Here is a 22,397-nt window from a genome sequence, read left to right on the forward strand (position 1 = left end):
ATTCAAGTTTTGGTATACCATATATATATATATATATATATATATATATATATATATATATATATATATATATATATATATATTTTTTTTTTTTTTTTTTTTTCAGCCATTCAAAAAAAAGGCATAATACCACAGCAGTGACGTCAAAAAGTGATAATTCCTCTAGAGGAAAATATACTTGAACTTTGACCCATTCGACTCCTCAAGACCATCACTTTCAATTCAAAAACAAAATGTCTTGTTTTCAATCGCTCGACAACACCCACAGTACAGAAATGTTCATTAATGATCAACAAAATGAGAATACGTTAAAAAAAAAATGATGTAAAGTCTGTAAATTCGTATCTCAGAAACTGTAGAGGAAATTAAAACAAGGTAAAGGCAATCATCCAAATAAAGCTGAAACACTAACGGATAACGACACAGAACGTCTGTACAGCGCTGAAACACGATGTTTAAAAAAAACAACTGTACTGCTGAATCTCGTCTTCTTTAATATTAGCATCACAAGGGTATCCATGGATTATAAAAAATAACAGATAGGCCTCTTCAGTGAGTCACAGGAAAACAATTCCATCTCAGGTTTCTGTGACAGTTTATAAACTCCACCTTCGCTCTCGTAGTTTATGACGTCACAGAAACCCTAGATGGAATTATTTTCCTGTAACTCACTGAAGCCCAGTCCCAAATACTCCAAGGGCCATTCCACTCCAGGTTAGGTAAAATGAGATTATCAGGGTCTGGATGGAGTTTTCTTTGGTTTAATAAAAAACAATTTAGATCAGGGTTGGAACAAAGATTCGGAATTGGATGAAAATCGATGACATTGTATTCCACTGCTTTGGCACACGATGAGCAACTTAAATGAACCTCAAAAATCTGAAGAAAAAATGCTTCTCTGTTGGCACACTGTGACACATCGAAAAGAATGGAGCATAAGAATGCCAGAGAACACATGCTAATTATGTTTTACGTTTCGTATCAAAGAAAACCTTGGACCTTGCTCTGTAGATAAGATGATACTTCAGGTTGAAGTTCTCAAAGATTTTCACTCCACTGTGCAACTTCTTATGAATGAAAATCAAGCAAGAGAAAAGCTTGAAAAGCCTTTGTCCTCCAGAGGCTGGTAGCTCGCTGACATCCGCTCTCGGTTTCCTGGGTGTGAAAGTGGAAACTGGCTTGGTCGTGGGATCGGAGGACGCCCGCTGAACCCTCCGTTCTCCAGAACGAAAACAACGAGGACATTTTAAATTGAGGACAAAATTGGGAGTAAAATAACTGGGCATTCGAAATAAAAAATTAATTAATTAAAAAAAAAAAAGATCTCTATTACCATGCTAAGTTGCCCATTAACCTATCAGATATAATTTACAAAAATGTAAACATATATTTACTAAAACATGTAAGATCTTCATGGAATGGAGGTGCGCAACGGTTCAAAATGATTCCGTTAGCGATTAGAGGGATTCTGGATTGCGTTGCTCAAATATTATTATTATTGTTCTGTAACTGGCTTTGAGTCTGCCAGGTACTGAACAGCCTTTCTTATTCCATTCAAACCATGTTACAATCTACAATTTCAACTCTGTCAACCCCACCTATTCACTCTGTCTATATATATATATATATATATATGGAACAGGTGGCAGGGTAAGTTGAAACGTTACAAAGTCGCATGTTTTGAATGGAATGAGGTAGGCTGTTTGGTCCTGGCACTTTAGATTTTCCAGGCAAGCTTGAAGCCAGGTAAAAGGCATAGAAAAATAATCAGAACTCGATCTTGGAGAAACCGAAGCCAGACCCATTCAGAATGACTGAAGACAGAATGAGTAAAATTCTTAAACATAGTGATTCTTAGTTTCCCCATCTTTGAAGAAACCAGAATTGTTACATTTCCTCAGGCAGTTTCAGCAGCAGCCCATGCAAGCTTTTTTTTTTTTTTTCCTCAAGCCTGTCAGTCACGCAATGAACCAGAGACGTCCGTCTGCTGCTCCTTGTAGCGGGAGGTTAGGAATGTCTTCAACGCAACCAGTTCTTTCCTTTCACTGGATTACAAACCTACGATGAATCAAATAAAACCACCTTCTGTGAAAACAGACACCCAGACAAAGTTCTGTCCCTAAAAAAAAAAAAAGGAAAAATGCATTTATACAAAAAAAACAAAAAACAAACAGGACTCCTGTTTTAATAGATGCTGGATCTTCAATTCACTGTCGTTGTCTCGAGTTAAAACTATTCAATGTTTTCAAAGTGCTGGGGAGGAGGGTGGTGGATCGTTTCGGTATTTTGCAGGTTTAACGCACTGGGGCAGGAGCTCTGTTGTAAATCCACTCAGCTTGTGAGCGAAGGAGGGGTTTAGTCTTCAATGACGATGGGCTCTTCGTTGACCTGATGTGGAAGCTGTGCTGGGACGTCCAGCTCAGATTCAATGTGCTTGATGATTTGTTTGTAAGGCTGCCTGGCTGCTCTCTTGATATCAAAGGAAGCCAGGAGTTTGCGGACTTTTCTAAAGACAGAAGATGGGAGACTTTTACTATCGTACAGGGCTGGCAAAACATGTTTTTTTTGGAGGGGGGGGGTGTACTGTAGTGTCACAACAGGCATCAATAAGACAAATCCATCCATCCATTATCATTAACCGCTTACTCCTTTACAGGGTCGCGGTGAGCCGGAGCCTAACCCGGCATACACAGGGTGCAAGGCGAGACTACACCCTGGACAGGACGCCAGTCCATCGCAGGGCACCACACACACAATCACACAGAGGGCAATTTAGAGTGACCAATCAACCTGGACAGCATATCTTTGGACTGTGGGAGGAAACCGGATTACCCAGAGAAAACCCACGCAAACACGGGGAGAACATGCAAACTCCACACAGACAGTACCCTAGGCCGGATTCGAACCCAGGACCCTGGCACTGTGAGGCAGCAGCGCTAACTACTACGCCACCGTGCCGCCCAATAAGACAAATGCTTGCTGTATTTATTTTTAAGTGTTAAAAATTCTTTCACAAATGGGAGTTTTCAATGGGAACAAAAAGGCAATGGGTTCATTTTACAGAAATTTGTGATAAAAAAAACACCCTTAATAATAATCCCACTACCTGATGTCCTCAGTGGCCATGAAGAAGACATCATCGGGAGCGTCGATCCAGTTCATCCTCCGGCCCTTGAGTGGCGGTAGAGAGCCGTGCTTTATCATCCGCTGGGGTCTCTCATAGGGCTTTCCATTCAGCAGGTAACTCTTATTGAGGCTGGTCTGGTGGGGGAGGGGGCGGGGAGAGCAGTCCTGTCAGGAGAGAGGGACTGCTGACCCCCATCTAGCCTTACACATAATTATCAAGAGCCTTAGAGCATTTAGTCACAGCGCCCCCCTATGGCATGGTCTGGGATATGATCAGATATATAACCCAAAATGCATCGGCTAAACGTAGAACAAGGACTGAGATTACATCTGTTTGAATGCGCAGGTTCCGGGACTTAGCGAAGTGTAAATGTTTCTGATCCCAGATTAAACGTATAGGATTGTCTTTTAGAGCGATTATGTTGTTTTTTAAATGATGTGAAATGACTGCTATCTGTTGCTGGTCACCCTGTCAGGACACTCTTGTAAATGAGGCCTCGGTCTCAATGGGTTTATTCCTAATTAAAGAATTCATGAATAAATAAATAAACCACACCCTGGCTTCCAAGCAAGGATCATAGAGTGTGTATATCAGCCTTGTCTTATTATTTATTTTCTTAGCAGACGCCCTTATCCAGGGCGACTTACAAGATATCACATTATTTTTACATACAATTCCCCATTTATACAGTTGAGTTTTTACTGGAGCAATCTAGGTAAAGTACCTTGCTCAAGGGTACAGCAGCAGTGTCCACCACTGGGGATTGAACCCACAACCCTCCGGTCAAGAGTCCAGAGCCCTAACCACTACTCCACACTGCTGCATTGTCTTGAACCTCATCACAGCTACAAACCGTCCATATTACACCCCTTGCACACTAATACCCCTGTTTTTACCCCTGTTGTTTTTCTGCCCAATTTGAATGCTGCAATCCATCAAACTGCACAATGCCTAGATGTTTTTCTTCCCTACAAAGGACAAAAACAAACTTGAGATGTTGTCAGGCCTGGCTTTTGCACACCCACACTTGGGTTTTCAGTTCCAAGTTAATTCTCAAGCATATTTAATAGACCTTTTTTTTTTTTTTTTTTTACACACGCATGCATATCACTCGGTAAAACACTACAAAGTACTCACAAGTTGTCGCATTTGACTGTGGTTTGGCAAACCTTGAAGGCAAGAATAAGATAAGTGAAAGGTTAATGAAAGCTCGTTAGTTATATAAGGAACACTGGAATGCACATAACAAGGCTGTCATTGTGTCGAGGTGTTCTGTTGACAATGTAAACCCAAGACTTTTTTTAATGTGCTGTTATATAATTGGTTGTAGCTGCAGTGTATTGTACATGAGCGCTCTTGTTTTGAACTGCAATTGGGGTTCCTTACCTCTAGATGGCATCAGTAGCCTTTTCTTCATATTTCCTGGCAGAGACACAACAAAAAATATCAGATTCAAAATCTGTGTGTATTTTTACTCCATTAGCGTACAACATCATTTTTGACCAAAAAAAAACAAAAAACAACTAAACGTGGAATGAATTTGGGTAATTAAATCCACATGAATTAACAGGGGGCTGAATTCAAAATGAATTACTTCCAAACTCAGAGGAAGTGCAGAAGATATTATTATTATTATTTGTTTATTTAGCAGACGCCTTTATCCAAGGCGACTTACAGAGACTAGGGTGTGTGAACTATGCATCAGCTGCAGAGTCACTTACAACTACGTCTCACCCGAAAGACGGAGCACAAGGAGGTTAAGTGACTTGTTCAGGGTCACACAATGAGTCAGTGGCTGAGGTGGAATTTGAACCGGGGACCTTCTGGTTACAAGCCCATTTCTTTAACCAATGGACCACACAGCCTGAAGATATTCTTCAGGCGTTATTCCTGTGGCATTCAGTCATACATTTCATTGCTTTAGAGAGACACCTAGTGGAAACGTTTGTCATTGAATTTAGTGTTTCTTTCAGCACTGTGGAGTGTTTAATAGGTACAGATGACAGGTAGAGAAAGGTCAAAGTTAAGTGAAGTGAGATAAAAAAAAAGTGAATTAGGCATCAGAATAGGGTAGGAAAGGTGTGCAGCAGTGGCGATTCCTTATTTTCTGTGACAGTGCTGTAGGGTTTGTTCCGAATGGACTACCTGCTGTTAGCTGTGCTGGGGTGGGGTGGGGTGGTGTCCGATGCACAGTCTAGCGAGTCCAGGTGACAGTGGATACATACCGAGACACTGACCTTCGGCTCCGTTGTGCTGCTCGTAGCTGCGCTTGCCCAGGATGGTGGTGGAGCCGTGGTTGATGACCGGGGCCACTTTTGCCACGCTGGCACTGCCAGTGTGTGGAGCCAGGCTAACGGCAGATTTAACCGGCTCTGGCCTTACATAGGGGTGCAGCTCTGCAAAACACAGACCAACTTGCTGCAGACTATGGAAACCGTATCTATGCAATTAGTTATTCCATGGTAGTCTTTCTACATTCTTTCCATTAGGGGTAGGCTGATTTAAATCTTAACGTCCGTATTGGAATTAGCTAAAAAAAAAAAAAAAAAAAAAGACTGGCCCATCTTTCTGCACCTAAAACCACTGTTTTAAAAGAATGCATAAAATAAATAAACATTCCCTTTGGAAAAACAGTGCTTTAGAAAAACAGTCCTTAACAAAACATTCCTTAAAACAGTCTGTAAAGCTAAATGAATAGGTCGGTTAGCATATCGAGGTATAATCACCGGTCTAAATGCATGCAAGCAAAGAGCCAAAAGATCAGTGATGATATTGCCAGCGCTAATAAGGTTTAAGAAAATCGATTTTTTAAACTTTGGTTATCTATTTCTTTGGGGCTCCTGCTAGTAAAATCACACACAGTCGATTATTAAAAGAGCACAGAAAACTGACCCATGTACTTGATGATTGATTCCAAGGGCTTCCTCACCATCGGCCTCATTTTCACTAACTTCTTGGCTTCGTCAGGTAGTGTTGCCGAGCCTGTTTAAAAAGAGGTCTTTTTTTTAGGTACAGAACACTGTCCACTTTATGTCCTCAACTAAGCACGTACATGTAAAAACTGAGTTAGAAATCAGGTCTAAGAAATAAACCAATCACTGTTATAGATTCATCCAGAATTCCAGTGCACACCGCACAATTCTAAAGTTTAAAAACAAAACACGAATGAAGTGTGTCATTTTTATGCTTTTACCATGCTTAACTGCAAATGAAGGGTTATCGCATGACTCCGTGTACACCAGGACAGTTCAGGTGTTTCAACTCGCACCCCAGTGCATTCTGGTAAGTGTAGTCCTGCTGTGAAAGACACCTGAGACAGGTAAAACATACCAGAATGCATTGCGGTGTGAGTTGAAAAGCCTGAAGGGTCCCGACCTGTCCCAGTGTACCCGAGTCATATGGTAACCCCAGGTAAATTCAAAGCGCAACCACAGGAAAAGAAAGGTAAAACTGCAGAATGATCCTCACACTGTGCTTTGATCTCCGCGCTGTTGACCGGTACAAAGGGTCTGCGAGCTGCTCGGCGAGGCTGCAGGAGGGCCAGGCACAGCTGGCGTGCGATTTTGGTCAGCGTGGTGGTCTGGAGATAGAAGGCCTGCTTGGTCTTCAGCGTGTATTTGGGGTTGGCGTTCTTTACCCAGTATCCAAAGGGGCTCTGGGACAGAAACGGCCGGCATGTTAGTTCACACGCTGACTGTAAGATCAGAGCTATCGGTATTGTGAAGAGAACATCCTCAACTAAGCACGTAAAAACTGAGTTAGAAATCAGGTCTAAGAAATAAACCAATCACTGTTATAGATTCGTCCAGAATTCCAGTGCACGACTCTAAAGTTTAAAAACAAAACCTTTTCATGTTTCATCGTACTTCCTGAGTGGAATCTTCTTTTCTGTGATTTATAATACGTTATTAAAACGTGCTAAAGTAGACTAGTTTACACAGGTGAATAACAACAAACTAAATTCTCTAAAGATATAACCTTATAGAGTAGAGCCCCTCATGCTTTCACTGCTGGACTGACTGTCAAATGAATTTCCTGTTCACCCTTTTTACTAACCATGCTGTTCCTATTGGGCCCCAGCCTCTCGCCCTCCAGTCTTGTTGGCATCTTCAGGCCACCGTACTTCTTCCAGTAATTCCAGCAGGAGGAACACAACCTGCATTGCATGCTGGGAGGACCCCAAGAGTACCACTGAGAGCATTGGGTCGCTACACACAAAAACATCAATGACCTGGATATCAGGAGTGGGTGACCAAAAGAAATAGTCTTTCCATATTAAATAAAGCTTTATTCTGGCTATGGGGGTACTCACAGTAACAGCTTTCACAGGCTCGGCCCGCACTGCTGTTCTGACCCAGTGATCCTGTCCCATTCACCATACTGAGCTTCACACTGTTCCCACTAATCTGGTTCGGGCTGGGCTTGTTACTTCATTAAAAAGAAAAAGAAAATATAAACTTTTATCCTTTACTCACCAAGGGCCATGTTTTAAGTTTTGAAAAAAAGGGGGGGGGGGGATCTATTGACATCACAAAACGAATATCTAAAAGTTGTGTAATTGATTGATGGTCCCATAAACGAGCTCCAGTTGTTTGCTTCTCGGTTTTGTACATTACTGTTGAATTTTCATCTTTAAAAAAAAGGAGTTAATTAAAGACCGGAGTAAATTCTTTGAAAAGATGGCCCTAAATATTGTACCATAGCAGATTTGAATGTTACTAAATTTGAACGTTACCTTTACAGTGCATTTTGGAACTAAAGCATGCATCTGCTTTCTAATAATATATATTATAATGACAGGCACACTGCTGTATGTTAGCAAAACCCTTATATAGCATCAATTAAACAGATCCTTATGGGAGAGACTTGCACTTACTAGTTTGGGATATAAACTTGCTTCAGTCTGCTTTCTGCTTCGGCCGCTTTTAAACGTTTCTGAACAGATTGTGAACATAAAACAAGGCATGACAATCACATACATATGGATATAACACACTAGACATGTCTGCACCAGGAAAAAACCTGCTATGACCTGCATTCACAGAGTGTGCTACAGGAACTTCATCCAAACTGGACAAGCGCTCTCCAAGACACAGGGTTTAACAGCTCCGTCAAACTCATCGGTTATGCGTTTCTGGTCATTCCCAGGCAGGCTACAGTATGCAGTATATTCACAATTGACCACAACTTTTTTTTTGTACAACCCAGTTGTCCAGCATTGGTATAAAAAGATCATATTTGAGGCACCATTCAATTGCAGCACTGGTTGCTCATTAAAATCTCATGCATGCGTTGGAATTCATGCCAGTGATCTTAGTAAGCAAAGGGTTTAAATAGGCACTACAAACCCCCTCTGCCCCAGCACTTGGATACACAGCAGCATACGTACCTGTTGCACATATCTGTCTGTAGTCTTCCACATGTAGTAATATTCTACAATACTGGGTAAGCATTTCCACGGTAGCTGCAATGGGCACAAAAGAACAGCACAGTTACATGTCTGTCCACTAACACAGAAGAATTCATGCAGAAAAAGTTCTTATGCATAGGCTTTCTATTAAAAAGTTCTACAGCTGTGGCCAAAAGTTTTGCATCACCTAGAATTTTAGGATTGAGACATAATTATATATATATATATATATATATATATATATATATATATATATATATATATATATATATATATATGAACATCATTTAGATATTTTACTTAACAAGAAATTGCTAAATTATATTGCAAAAGTCTACAGGAAGCCATAATAGTAGTTTATGTTAGATTTCGAAATGTCCATTTTTTTATTTTATTTTTGTCAGTTTTTCATGAAGTATATGGAAAACTACAAAGCGATATGTAATTCAATAGGTTAAAGTTTATATTGCAGCAGGTTTTCATTCGACTTTACAAAGCAAAATGTGCTCATTTTATAGGGAGATGCAAAGCCTTTGGACAGAGCTGCACATTTATTGTTGCACAACTTTTTTTTTGAATGTGTGCATTTAATAAAAACATAGAAGAAGGTAAAAAAATCCTTTTAATCTTTAATTCCTGAGAGCAATCTTCATGTGATTTTTTTTTTTTTTAGAAGGACGGGAGTGAAGCACGTACAAAGTCCTGTCGAATGTCGGCGAAGTCCTTGCCGTATTTCTCCAGCGCCTCTTCAAAGAGGTTTGCCTCGGAGGCGGACCATTCCTCCATCTCATCCCGGCACAGCACCGGACCCCCCCGAGGTACCAAGGCTGTGATCGCGCACGACATGTCATAGCTGCACTGGTGCAGGGTGTCCATGGCATGGAACTGAGCGAGAAACACACAGTGCAAGACCAGCCCCAGTTAGTCAAGCTGTTAACCAACCCATTAAGCACCAAATCACATTAAAAAAAAAATCAGAACACAAGCTGTATTTATGTGATTTGATACATTCTAAAAATCAAGATTTCTTCACAGGAAAAAAAAAACATCCTTTGTTTTGGCTACAAGAAAACTGTTGTGTCCCGTTTTGAGGAAAGTCAAGTTAGACGTGCCTATAATCAGAGCATTGAAATTTCACACCGACTATGAAGCTCAACACATAGAAAACTGAGCTTTATCATCGCTGTGGGGAGGGAAACACCAAGACATGTTTTTAGGCTTCAGTTTCTTATTTTATATTGAAATAACATGTAAGACAAGACGCCTGTTAAAATTGCTCCAAAAAATTACAAAGTAGCCTGTCCTCAAAACAGGACAATGGCATTTCATGGGTTAATAGGTCTGACCCAGCGGTGGCCAAAGCAGGTCCTTCCACTCCTGGTCTTTGTTCCATCCTTGGTCTAAACTGTTTCATTGAACCAATTAGACCTCCATCCAGACCCTAAAGTAGTTAGTTCACTGCACCTGATAAACCTGGGGCGGCATCGCCCTCCAGGAGCGGGATTGGACACCGCTGGTCTGATCAGCTGAGAAGCTAATTCTGGGGGTCTGCACAAAACGTTTCATACCAACGGCACTCTAGAACGCTTTCACTGCTATCAAACTTCGCTTAACCCGCCAAAACAGACGACAGCATTCTTTTGTATAATTACAGATTGGAGTTTTCCTGGGGCTGATTCTCCAGGGTTAATCGTACAGCTGCAGACGGCATGCATTTTAGGCAACAGCAGCAGCAGCAGCCAGGCTGCCCTGGGAGCTCCATTCAGGGAGGGCTTCCCGGCTGTTTCTTACCAGGGTGATGTCTCTGGATGCAGCCGCAGCGCTCATGTGTAGACTGGGCTGTCTGATGGAGCTGCTGCAGTCCAGTGCGCGGGCAAAGGTGCCGACGGAGCTAGGAGACACATAGAGGAGACAAAGAGAGAGACAGAGAAAGAGAGACAGGGGTTCAATCAGTGTTTTTAACCCTTTCATGTATGGCAAACTCATATGGGGACAGATTAAAAAAAAAACTCTCTTCTAGTCTTTATATATAAGGAAGATGCAAATGCATTTACAGTACTAAGTAGGGTAGGTGTAAGTAGGGTAGGGGTTAGATATATGAGTAATAAGAAAATTAACTCAACAACTCCATGTTTTTTCAACCGATATAAAAGACCTCTTGTCTTTAATGACCACATAAATGCATTCACATGCCTCCCTGCTATATGTGACTATACACAGCATACACACACACAGACACAACACCTGTCCGGGTACTATATTACACAGTAAATCCTATGTGGATTATGGAACAATAACCACAAATGGAGAAAACACCTCTCAGAATACGGTCCACTGTAGCTGGATTGACCTCCACTGGAAATGAAGCATTTTTGATCAGTGCTTACCGTGCAATAACCAGGAACTGGTCTATTTGCTGATCAGTTAACAGACTCTCTGGCTCCCAGATCTTTGTTTCCAGTTCTGTCTGATCCCTATCGTCAGTCTCACCTGAAATGAAAAACCGACAGCTTTTTAAAACCTTACTGAATGTTTTTTTTTTTTATTGAATTATATACTTTCAGTATAATACCTCAAATGTATACAATAATGATCATATAACTTTAAGTTCTGTTTTAAGGATTTTTTAAAGTAATTCTAACCCTTTTAAATGGGATTAAAAAAAAAAAACATTCTTAACAAAACAACAGCATACAAATCAAAAATATTGGGTTTTGTCTCATGTGGACTTCAATAAATAGACCGAATTTTTAAAGAAATTAAAAAAAAACACTTCAGTTTATTATATATTTAGAAAGTAGTATCTTTAGAATGAATGATGAAAAATTATTTGTAAAAATATTTTAGAATAAGATGATTCAGTAAGGTGAGGCAAATGCAAACTAAACTAAACTCATCATCAATCAGTGTTTGCGAATTTGCTCAGGTCAGTTCATCAGCTTTTTTTTTATTTATTTTTTTTAAACAAAGTAATATAGAGTAAAGTTTGTGTACCATGCACCACTCGCTAGAATCTGGCACTGTATAAATTAAGCATACAGTCCAGGTGTGTCCAATCCCGGTCCTGGAGGGCTATTCCACTCCAGGTTTAACAGGTAAAATGAGATCATGAACTACTTCAGGGTCTGGATGGAGGTTTAATTGAGTCAAAAAAACAATTTAGAACAGGGCTGGACCAAAGACCAGGAGTGGAAGGTCCAACGTCATCAGTTTTGGTGCCAACCTAAAGTGAACACAATCAGCTTGTGTTGAAGATTGTTATTTTTTTTGTTTGGACTTTTGGAATATTCAGCTTCTACTGCTAACATAATGTCAGCTGATAAGGGATACGAACGTGTTGATTAGGGCTCCTTTCACCGAGCACAGATCAGACTTGACAGGCTTTCAAACTCTGCTCACCTTCTTTCATGAGGTCTGTGATATCGGCCTGGAATCGCGGCCCAATTCGGATCTCGCCCTTGTCCGCCAACAGTGTCTTCTGCTGTGGATCATAGACCAAGCCGTAGAAGAACCCGTCCTGCCGAAAAAGGGATGTTACTGCTGGTAACTATTACACGAAAGAGGCTGCAGCAAACAACACAGCTGTGCACAGACGTTTGCTATGCGGGTCTCCCGTGTGCAGTTTTGAAAGAAACACATGTTATAGCAAACTTGCATTTGCATTTTAAAACAAGCCTTGAGGGTCATGCGATTGGCTGGAAAGCATGTAAAGCACCTGCTTAAGCAGGCATTGAAGGGGTGCAGGACTACCTGAAAGAAACGGAGACAGCAGAAGTTTCAAAACGAAATGTTTGCTGTTGTTCTTTCAAAACTGCACGTTGAGGACCTGCATAGCGAATAGACACGCAGGCCTCATTTTACTACTCCACACTCGTCTGCAGAGCAGTTAAAAAAAACATCTGGTCTGTGAAAAAAAACAAAAACAAAGCAGTACTCTGTTTAGGAAGACAGCTTGTTTCAGACAAAACACCCCATGATAGATTGAGCTTGTCCTGCTTTCTCTGTGGTACCTATCATTTCCAATTTGCTATCAAACAACAAAAGAGAGAGTAGGAGTAAGCTACAGGTACCCTGCTGTTACTATGCAACTAGCTTTCAGCTGCACCGGCTGGATGCTGTCTGGGGAGTTCAAACTGCCTTCTGGATAAACTCAATACTTAGCGTAGAGTGTCTGCTGCACATTGTATTTACAGACCTCTGGTGCTAAACAGGGCATGTTTTTTTTTTTCACATTCTCTCTTAGTTCTCTCCCCCTTACTACAGACAGTCTAAAACTGCGGATAATGGAATTCCTCAGAAACTGCAGAATTTTCAGGCTGCTGCGGAATCCGCAGTCTTCCGCAGATTCACCACATTCTGCAGCTACGTCATCATCATAATTATCATAACCAGACTGCTAAAAAGTGACCTGAAATATATAACTTAGTTGTTCAGTTAACAGATGTTTTGTCTCCTTCCAAAAAGCAGGAGCTAATTAAACACTGGAGTTAAGGCTTTGACAATGAGGCCCACTAAGAAGTCTCATGCGATGTGATGTTTTTGTTTGACAGTTTCTATAGATTTTACTGACAAAAATTATATTATATTAAATTGGAAGTACCTAACCCATGCATTGTTTGATACGATTATGTATACTTGATTTCCATTTTTGTAAGGCATTATTAACAGAAATACTAAACACACAAGATGCTCCACAGTACACTCCACAGATATCTACTTAAAATGCCAGCAGTTTTTTTTTTTTTTTTTTTGCATACTTTCCAGCAGATTTGGACTGCCCAGACCCATTTCTGTGTTACAGTGTGAAGTCAGGATCCTAGTTGGCTTCACAATTTATTATGTGACATATGGAACTCAGGTGGATAAGATAGATGGGCTTCACCCCAGTCAACAGACAGTAAACAAGGAAAGTCGTACCTCTTTGTCTAGGTAGGAAAAGAGTGCTTCTGTTTCATTCAGCAGAGTAACGCAACATTTCCCGCTGTGGGAAAGAGAAAATGTAACAGTAAATGTTAAAGCTCACTCAAAAAGGGTGACTACATGACTCTGTGTACACGAGGACAGTTTGGGACAGTTGAGGCTTTTCAACTCGCCTTGCATTCTGGAATGTTTTACCTGTCCCAGCAGGACTACACTTACCAGAATGCATTGGGGTGTGAGTTGTTGTTGTGGCTGTTGTTATGCAGGGATAAGTAGTGGGGTTATCAGGCAATACGTCCAGTAAAAGGCTAACATTTTGAGGTGTCCTATCCCATGCAATGTAACCCAGCAGGGATGGATGAAGGTTGAACATTGCTCTGTGTGGTTACCGTATATGGGTGGCTGGTAGAGACTCCAGCTGTCTGGACAGGAAGAGCTCTCTGTGCTTCAGCTGATGTATCTGTCTCTCAGTCAGCTGCTGCAAACTCTCCCCTTCAATCTCCTCTTCCAGCTCCTCTGTGATCCAAGCACAAAGCCAAGGGTAACAGTGTTAGGTGGTGTACAGCTATGATCAAAAGCTTTGCATCGCCCTGCAGAACGAACTCCTTTTGCTTGAGAAAGTCGAATGAAACCTGCTGAATAATGTTACCTTAACATATTTAATTACACGCCGCTTTGTAGTTTTCCCCATATACTTCACGAAAAAAATTGACATTTCGAAATCTAACATGAAATACTACTGCCCTACTATGACGGCTTCCGGTTTGACTTTTGCAATGTCGTTTTTGTAGTTTATTTGATTACATGATGTTAAATTAAAAAAAAAAATAATCGAAAATTATGGTCATATAGGTTTTTAGTATTTTCAAATAATGTCTTAAACTCTAGGCAATCAAAAACTTTTGGCCAGAGCTGTAGACTGTCAGCGAGTGAGGGAGTGGGCATGCAGAGAGAAGCATGGGACCCAGTGGCCTGTGCTCATGGCTGGCTCACTTCCCAGTGTACTAAGTAAATTAGCGCAACCCTCCCTCCCTCTGCCCTCTGCCTTCTGCCCTCCCAGAGCTTGGCACTGACACAAACACTGTTGCTCTGAGCTACGTCTCAATAGCAATCTTGATTGGTGTTGAAAGCTCCCTTTGGCTGCATGCTGCTCCATGGATCTGAGGTGATAACTGAAACCTCTATCGGAATCGGAGGGTTCCGTCTAGCCATCTGATTGGTGGAGGCTCAAGGGGTGTAACCCAATCGCAACGCAAAGAAACATACATCATGTGCGCTCCAGCCAATTGCGTTAGAGCTCACTGCAAACAAAACAAGTGGACAGGATTTGAAGTTGGCCGTGATGGCGATGGAAATCAGCAAGCTTTCTGTCAACTTGCAGCGTTGCAGAGTTGATGTGTTTTTCTGAATTCACAGTTGTTAAATCTAAATATATACCACATTCAAGTCGTAGAAATATTCATTGGTAAAACTGGAATCCCTGAACATGGTTGGGCATCACAACCAGGCATTGTGACGAAAGCAATCACGGTAAACAACTGCACCAGGGTATAAAAAGTTCAAAAGAAAACTGCTACTTTCAGCCGCAGGGTCGACTCATTGCTGGCTGACACGTTTGCTGCAGTGGTGAGAATTTGTTCTCAATTTGACTGGATGACTAAAGGTTTTGATTGGTTGGTTGGTTTTATCGAGCGTCTCTCGGACTGGGCTGCACTGCCAAGGTGTAGTGCAGAGTGGGGAGCAGGGACGCAGACGGCCATACGATAATGTGACTCACTTGAATGTTTATCAGCCAGTGCAATGAGGTTGCTAGGGATATCTCGTCTCCTGTAGAAACAGACCACTTTGGCTTCCACATTTCCATTTGCAGTCTGCAAACGAGCGCGAGAAAAACAGGCCTGTTAGTGACATGCATTCACAATCAAACTACAGCTGCCTGGCCGCTTTATTTTGACCAGGTCTACCCGACTAGATTTGACATGCCTTACCATGGTAAATCTGCAGTTTTCCCATATGGTTTTACTATGCATTTATCATTGGTTTGCCAGGCTTTTTAATGTGCTTTGCTATGCCTCTCTGGGCTTTACAATGCTTACCTATGCTATGCAGGAATAACACCTGGAAGAAAGAAAACCCTTATAAATGCTTCCTACAGTGAAAGCATAGCAAAGTGTAATAAAGCACAGTGAAAGCATGGTACAGCATAGGGAAGCATTGTAAAGCACAGTGAAAGTATGGTACAGCATAGGGAAGCATTGTAAAGCACAGTGATAGCATGGTACAGCATAGGGAAGCATTATAAAGCACAGTGATAGCATGGTACAGCATAGGGAAGCATTGTAAAGCACAGTGATAGCATGGTACAGCATAGGGAAGCATTGTAAAGCACAGTGATAGCATGGTACAGCATAGGGAAGCATTGTAAAGCACAGTGAAATAACTCCTAGGTTGTCTGCAGCGAAAGCGTAGTTCATATAAAGGTGTTTTGGATGCCGGAATGATACAAATAATAACATATCTTTATTTGTCTTACCTTATTCAATTCTTCTATTCGTCTCACTGAATATGGGTTGCTGGAAGAGTTCTCAAAGTAAACATAATCTGCAGAGGGAATGCAAAGGATTTTCAATCAATGAGGTATGTGTTTTACTGGCCATGTGCCAGCTGTGTAACAACCAACACAAACATTATGGAAAGACTGTACCATAATGGGTGGATCCAACCAATCAGAACCCGATGACCCGATAACATTCCCCAGCAAGCAAGCTAAAAATGCAATAAACCTGCATTTACAGAACAGCGTGGAGAAAAATGATAAAGCTCAATACTGTAGCAACAGAAACTGAGAATCACTCAATCTTCCAGATATCATATAAAAGGGAAACAATATCACTGCTACTGCTTCCTAGTATCAGTTTGAATCACTTCCTGTGTTGTAGGTCAGATTCACTCCACGTGACCTACAGCAAGTAAGGTGGATTGGTGCTAATGTTGCGAGTGCTGACCTGAGTTATAGCACTCCTCTGAAATGACACTGGAAGTTACCAATGGAAATGTGAAGAACAATTACAGCGTATCAAATAATGTCTTCCCTAGAGCTTTACCAACTGCAGCAGAGGCTGAAATCTAACGCGCTATAAAAATAAACCTCGTATTCTGTGCCTTTAGGGAGAGAGAGAGAGAGAGACAGAGACAGAGAGCGAGCTTATTTATTTGCTTGTTCGCTCTGCAATACGAGCTTTGAGTCCGATGGGGACTCTTCAGCTCAAGAGAAAAGGATGGAAGTTCTGCTTTTCTTTCCTGCCCTGCTTTTCAGACGGAGCACAAAGGATCAGTTGTGTCTAGACGGCTGTCTTTTTCAGCTCCATTGGCTATTCATGAACCCTTCATCGGCCACGCATGCAGTATTCTGAAACTCAGAACCACACTTACTTAATGATCAGACTACCAATGGCAACACAATAAACAGAATCACTAATTATTCTTAGCTGGGATGCTACATGTGCATTTATTGCCTTGACTATTAAATTGTGATATGTGGTTCAGTCTTGTAGCACTGAGGATAGTTACAGTTGTTCAGTCTCCATGCCTCAAGCCTGCCCTGGACTGGATGAAGCACAATTTCTCTTAGGGGGGTGAGGGAGGGAGGGAGCAGTTCAGTCTCAAGCTTGACTGGAAAGGCCACCAAATTACTCAAATACAGAAATAACGTTCCTTAGCTCCTGTTTGAACTAGGATTAAACCCCAAGGCTGGTATTAAAGCAGAACTGAGGCTGGTATTATTCTGCATAAATTCCTTGCTCCTGAACTGAAGAAGGTTACACAAGGATAGCATCACTATTTTCAGGACAGCAGGAGATATTACAGTTTAAGAGGCTTACAGAACATTAAAATCCATTGGGATCTCATTACAACCCCCAGTGTATATACCCTGAAGATACCTTTAAACAGAACCATAAGCAGACCACTGCATTGCCGCCAACGGCAATGGATTTGCACAGCACTGGTCCTGATACCATTGGCTGGGATACCATTGTTGTGTCATAATATGAAAGTGTCACCACCAAACCATGCCACCAATGGTGGATCGGTATTGAAGACACTGATTTCCATGTATGCTGGTTCACAGCATTGCGACACCACAGTCAAGCAAAAAAAATAAATAAAATGATAGCACTTACTGTGCAAATGACAGTCAATCTAATCAAATAATGCTAATAATAAAACTACATTAATAAAATAATTAGAAATAATAACTAGTTGTAATAATGCTAATAATGACACGAATATGCAACCAATTGCAATAATAATAGTAGTACTACTACTACTACTACTACTAATAATAATAATAATAATAATAATAATAATAATAATAATAATAATAATAATAATAATAGATGGTATGTTATTGAGACCCGTGTATGGGGGTTGTAAAGTCCGCGAGTCCCTGCCTTACAGATGAGACTATCAGTATCTTTCAAAGCACATTAAAAACATCATGAGTTTATAATGAATACCTGCGATGAGAGACACTCTGAACATGGCTGCTGCTGATGCAATTTGTGTTTAGTACATGCAAGTCTATCGTGGCGCACTGCACTACCCGGTTAGCAAACACAGTGCCAGCTGTGCCCCAAAGGAGTCTTCTACAAAGAGTCACAATGCCAAGCACTCATAACCCCCTTGCCTAAAGCTAAACTGAGACCACCTCTTTAAACATGCCACCTAGTCCAGGCTTGAACCCCCCACTGTACTCAATGATCTTCAGTTGCAATGCAGCAGGAACTGCAATCGCACTAGTTCTGTGCTAAGGGGCAATGATAGCACAAGGGCAGCTACAGTGGTATGGTGCAATAAACACTACTCATCCAATGCTGAGCTATGATTCCATAGTACTATCATTACCACTGTGCACTGTTCCGCATACATTACATTATCTAAACTGGATGACTTATAAAACTACCCAGGGCAACACAAATAAACTACTCCTACCTGAACACCCCCCTGTAGAATGAACTCATTTTGCTTCATAAAGTCGAATGAAACCTGCTGACTAACGCTACGCTAACATACTGACTTGCATTCCACTTTGTAGTTTTCCCCACATACTGAACGAAAAACCAACAAATTGAAAAATGTGACATTTCGAAATCTAACATGAAATACTGTACTGCTATTCTGGCTTCCGGTAGACTTTTGCGATAACATTTTTGCAGTTTCTTTGATTGCATGATGTTAAATAAAAGATCTGAATTATGTTTATATAGTTTTTTTTTAATGATGTCTCAATCCTAAAATTCTAGGTGATGAGAACTTTTGCGCACAGTTGTAAATTATTACACTGCTAGATGGCTCCCTTGTTTAAATCTACAATCTAATCAGATGATTCAAGATACCTGATCAAGAACTGATTCCCAAATCCTCTATATATTCTGTGTGGAAAGATTTGAACTACAAATAGTCTATCTGACTAACGCACATTATATCAAACGATGAGAAAAAAGAACCTTCATTTTATTTCGTACAAATAATGCTAGTAAAGCACTTTTGGGTGGTTGATGCATCTTAAAAAAAAAAATGTATTTTCTATAAAATCAAAAACTAAACATAACTCAACACAGCTCTCTGTGATTTCCTACGCTGGTCCGTTCTTTACCTGACTGTGCCCTTGCTACACTTCTCTTTGCTCTGCTTTTAGCCTCAGTCCACCGTAGCAAACGTGAACAAGGGGCAGCTGAACTAGTGCATTTACAGAAACAGGGTCCTTCCATCTGCTTGGCATGCAGGGAGTCGCTCGAAGCTTGTGTTTGAGACATGCATAATTAGCAGGGAAGGCCTTTTGTTCCTTGCACACTGCAGCAGTCTCAGCTCCCCCAGACAGGAATAAGCAAGCTCATTACACTGAGCAGGCAAGCTACTGAGAGCGAGGAGGCGTGCATGGCCCCCATCGACTCCGCTCTGAGTTCTGAGGTGAGAGCTACTCTGCATTGTACTAGTGGGGAGTTCAAGCAGCTAGAAGGGGGGGATGTGTGTGTGTGTGTGTATGTGTGTGTGTGTATATATATATATATATATATATATATATATATATATATATATATATATATATATATATATATACTGTGTAGGTTAATAATAATAATAATAATAATAATAATAATAATAATAATAATAATAATAATAATAATAATAATAATAATAATGTGGCCATGAAAATGGTATGCATGGGGTCGAATTACTTTTTACAATTATGTATACCATTTATTCCCAGCCTGTGTCTCAAGTGCCTTGCTATCTTAATTTTTTTTTATTATTCTTATCCAAAATATAAACATCACAAACTCTAAACTAGCAGGAGTCGAAATACAAACTGCAATTGCTAGTGCTTCATCAGTGTTATCGGGTGTTTGTGTCAGTGTGTGTCAGTGTGTGTGTGTGTCTCAGTGTGTCTGTGTGTGTATGTATGTGTATGTGTGTCTGTGTGTGTGTGTCTCAGTGTGTGTGTGTGTGTGTGTGTCTCAGTGTGTGTGTGTCTCAGTGTGTTTGTGTGTGTGTGTTGAATAGGTGGGAGTCAAATCATACACAAGAGGATTCAAATATTACTTTGTGATTTCATTAACCGCAAAGTAACAGGTTCACTGCCAACAGATACATGAAGCATATATATATATATATATATATATATATATATATATATACACAGTATATATATATCTATAGATAGATAGATAGATATATACAGTATATATATATCTATAGATAGATAGATAGATAGATATACACACATACACACGTTTGTTTTGCATATGAAACGCATATATATACTGGACTCATAATTGCATATCTAGTTAGGATGAAAAACTTAATAACATGCCTTTTTGTTACAACAACAACAATAATAATAATAATAATAATAATAATAATAATAATAATAATAATAATAGCCATCCTTGTCGGTGTAGTCTATTTTTAGAAGCATTCAGCTATGTAATATTAGCCTTAACATTCTCTGCCTCCCCCCCCCCCCCCCCCCCCCCTCCCTCCACCCCCTTACTGTAACAATGGACATGCACGTGTGCAGCAGTCCGCGCGCGCTGCTGTGCTGTTGTAGATCTTGCCTGTGCAATGTGTGCTCTGCTAATGCACTAATGCACTAATGCACTAACGCATTAACGCTTGTTTCTTTGTTGCATGTAGCCAGTCGCCGTGCTGTAATGTATTTGCTGGACCGCACTGTGCAAAACACTGCTCTCTCGCAGCGGGTTTTCTACTACACCGATTCCGCTGCTACATATAACAGTGTCTTACCAAAGTTCCTTGTTCACTGTAAACCGATATATATAAACAAACTACTTATTTTTAAACAATCTGGCATTTTCTGTGACTATTTTTGGTGCAAATGTATTCTACACTGTAAATTTAGATTGTACAGAAATATTAAAGCAAGCCGCAATATAACTCGCAATGTCTTGTTTCTTTCAATAAATATTAAGAACAATTATTATTATTATTATTATTATTATTATTATTATTATTATTATTATTATTATTATTATTATTATTACTGCACTCGTCTGTGAAAATGGGTTTGTTTATTGTCTTTACGTACAGTATATATGACACAAAACAGTATTTTACAATATATGCGCTGTAGGCTGCAAGTCTCAACACCCAATCCATTCCTCAATGAATTGAAATCAATCCTCTAAACTTACCCACCTCCTACCCTGTACATGTTCGCTGCCATCTTCCACACTTGCAAGAACAACAAACAAATCTGATTAGGAAACGTTTTAAAACATCACGCTGTCAGGGCTGTCCTTAGAAGACCCAGCTGATGCGCACTGTATCTCACGGAGACAGGCTGAGCGGCGACACTTCATTAGAACGACCCCGGGAACCGTTATCTTTCTAATTGCTGATTTTAATATTTCCCCGTTCCCCGGCAGTCTGTGTGTCTACTGTACGTGTGTCCCTACGTCCCGCGGTCTGTTCTTGCCTGTTTGCTTGCGCTGACGTCGGATCCCAAGTCGCTGGCTGTCTTTTACTCCCCCGTTAACCCGTTCCGACTCCGAGGAACTGAATCAGCAAATAAGAAAGACAAAACAAACAAACGAAACCAACAAACACACAACCACCCACACCACTTGTTATATATCAAACGAGACGGAGTGGCAGCTGCGTTCACTTTTTAGCATTTTACATTGCTTTTGTTTTACGGATATCTTCTCTCTGGCTCAGTGTATGCGTGTGAGAGAGGGCGGGCGTACGCATTAGCCAAATCTATAGTACTGAGCGTTTAGTTAACTGGTTAGCTACTGGCGAATAATAATAATAATAATAATAATAATAATAATAATAATAATAATAATAATAATAATAATAAAAACAGTGTGTATGGTTGCTATAGATATAGGTGACCCCCCCCCTCCCGTGAATACTTATTTGTATTTAAAACGTTTGTAATATGTACTAAACTATGAATCTTGCATTGTAACCCTGTATTGCCCTATAACACTTGTAAGTCGCCTAGGATAAAGGCGTCTGCCAAATAAACAAATACATAATAATAATAATAATAATAATAATAATAATAATAATAATGTGCAACTATGCGGCAAGTGTTCAATAATTTATGTTTAATTCTAAAACATGAAGTGTTTAAATGGTCTGCAAAGTTGAGTGAATGAATAAAAACGGTCTAAAAACCAAACCACCCATAGTTTTGCGAACAGGGCTAACAGGAAAAGGGGCTCTCTTTCTCCAGCAAGCAGGGCGACTACAACGACTGCGGAATCAATATACTGAGAAGAAGGGATGATACAGAACCGCGTTATACCTTTAGAGATATCATAGGGACGCAGTGGGAATAGCACTGGGGAAAAAAGCAATGGGTTTTAATGGGAGAAAGGCCTTCTTAGTTAAGCTGCTAGAATGATA

At 40.4% G+C, this 22,397-nt stretch overlaps 1 protein-coding gene across 5 annotated transcripts; it reads right to left on the reverse strand.

Annotated features, from left to right (window-relative positions):
* Window positions 1-91: 91 nt before the first annotated feature.
* LOC117435470 (metastasis-associated protein MTA1-like) lies at window positions 92-21,692 on the reverse strand. 5 transcript variants are annotated; one of them, XM_034058660.3, is made up of 20 exons: window positions 21,177-21,692; window positions 15,991-16,058; window positions 15,235-15,328; window positions 13,847-13,973; window positions 13,455-13,518; window positions 11,937-12,054; window positions 10,925-11,027; window positions 10,329-10,428; window positions 9,234-9,422; window positions 8,517-8,591; window positions 8,004-8,062; window positions 7,440-7,555; window positions 7,184-7,335; window positions 6,596-6,782; window positions 6,020-6,109; window positions 5,365-5,523; window positions 4,514-4,549; window positions 4,265-4,296; window positions 3,107-3,261; window positions 92-2,506 (listed from the first exon to the last, which is right to left on the reverse strand). In XM_034058660.3, exons 1-20 carry the CDS (start codon window positions 21,202-21,204, stop codon window positions 2,356-2,358), a joined length of 2,103 nt encoding a protein of 700 aa, XP_033914551.2. In that variant the 5' UTR covers window positions 21,205-21,692; the 3' UTR covers window positions 92-2,355. The 5 variants fall into 5 exon arrangements, with proteins under 5 accessions (XP_033914551.2, XP_058860852.1, XP_033914544.2 ...); XM_059004869.1 differs by having other exon boundaries at window positions 3,107-3,291; XM_034058653.3 differs by having other exon boundaries at window positions 5,353-5,523.
* Between the last annotated feature and the right edge of the window lie 705 nt (window positions 21,693-22,397).

This window comes from Acipenser ruthenus, chromosome 30 (assembly GCF_902713425.1).
Source record: "Acipenser ruthenus chromosome 30, fAciRut3.2 maternal haplotype, whole genome shotgun sequence".
Lineage (NCBI taxonomy): Eukaryota > Metazoa > Chordata > Actinopteri > Acipenseriformes > Acipenseridae > Acipenser > Acipenser ruthenus.

Bases quoted from the DNA above. Each gene is read 5' to 3' on its own strand.
- LOC117435470 (XM_034058670.3), bottom strand. From the start codon at position 21,204: ATGGCAGCGAACATGTACAGGGTAGGAG. The intron at 9,423-10,328 runs GTAAGAAACAGC...TTTCTCGCTCAG, and splicing joins CATCCAGAGACATCACCCTG to TTCCATGCCATGGACACCCT. The intron at 8,063-8,516 runs GTACGTATGCTG...CAATCTGTTCAG, and splicing joins CAGACAGATATGTGCAACAG to AAACGTTTAAAAGCGGCCGA.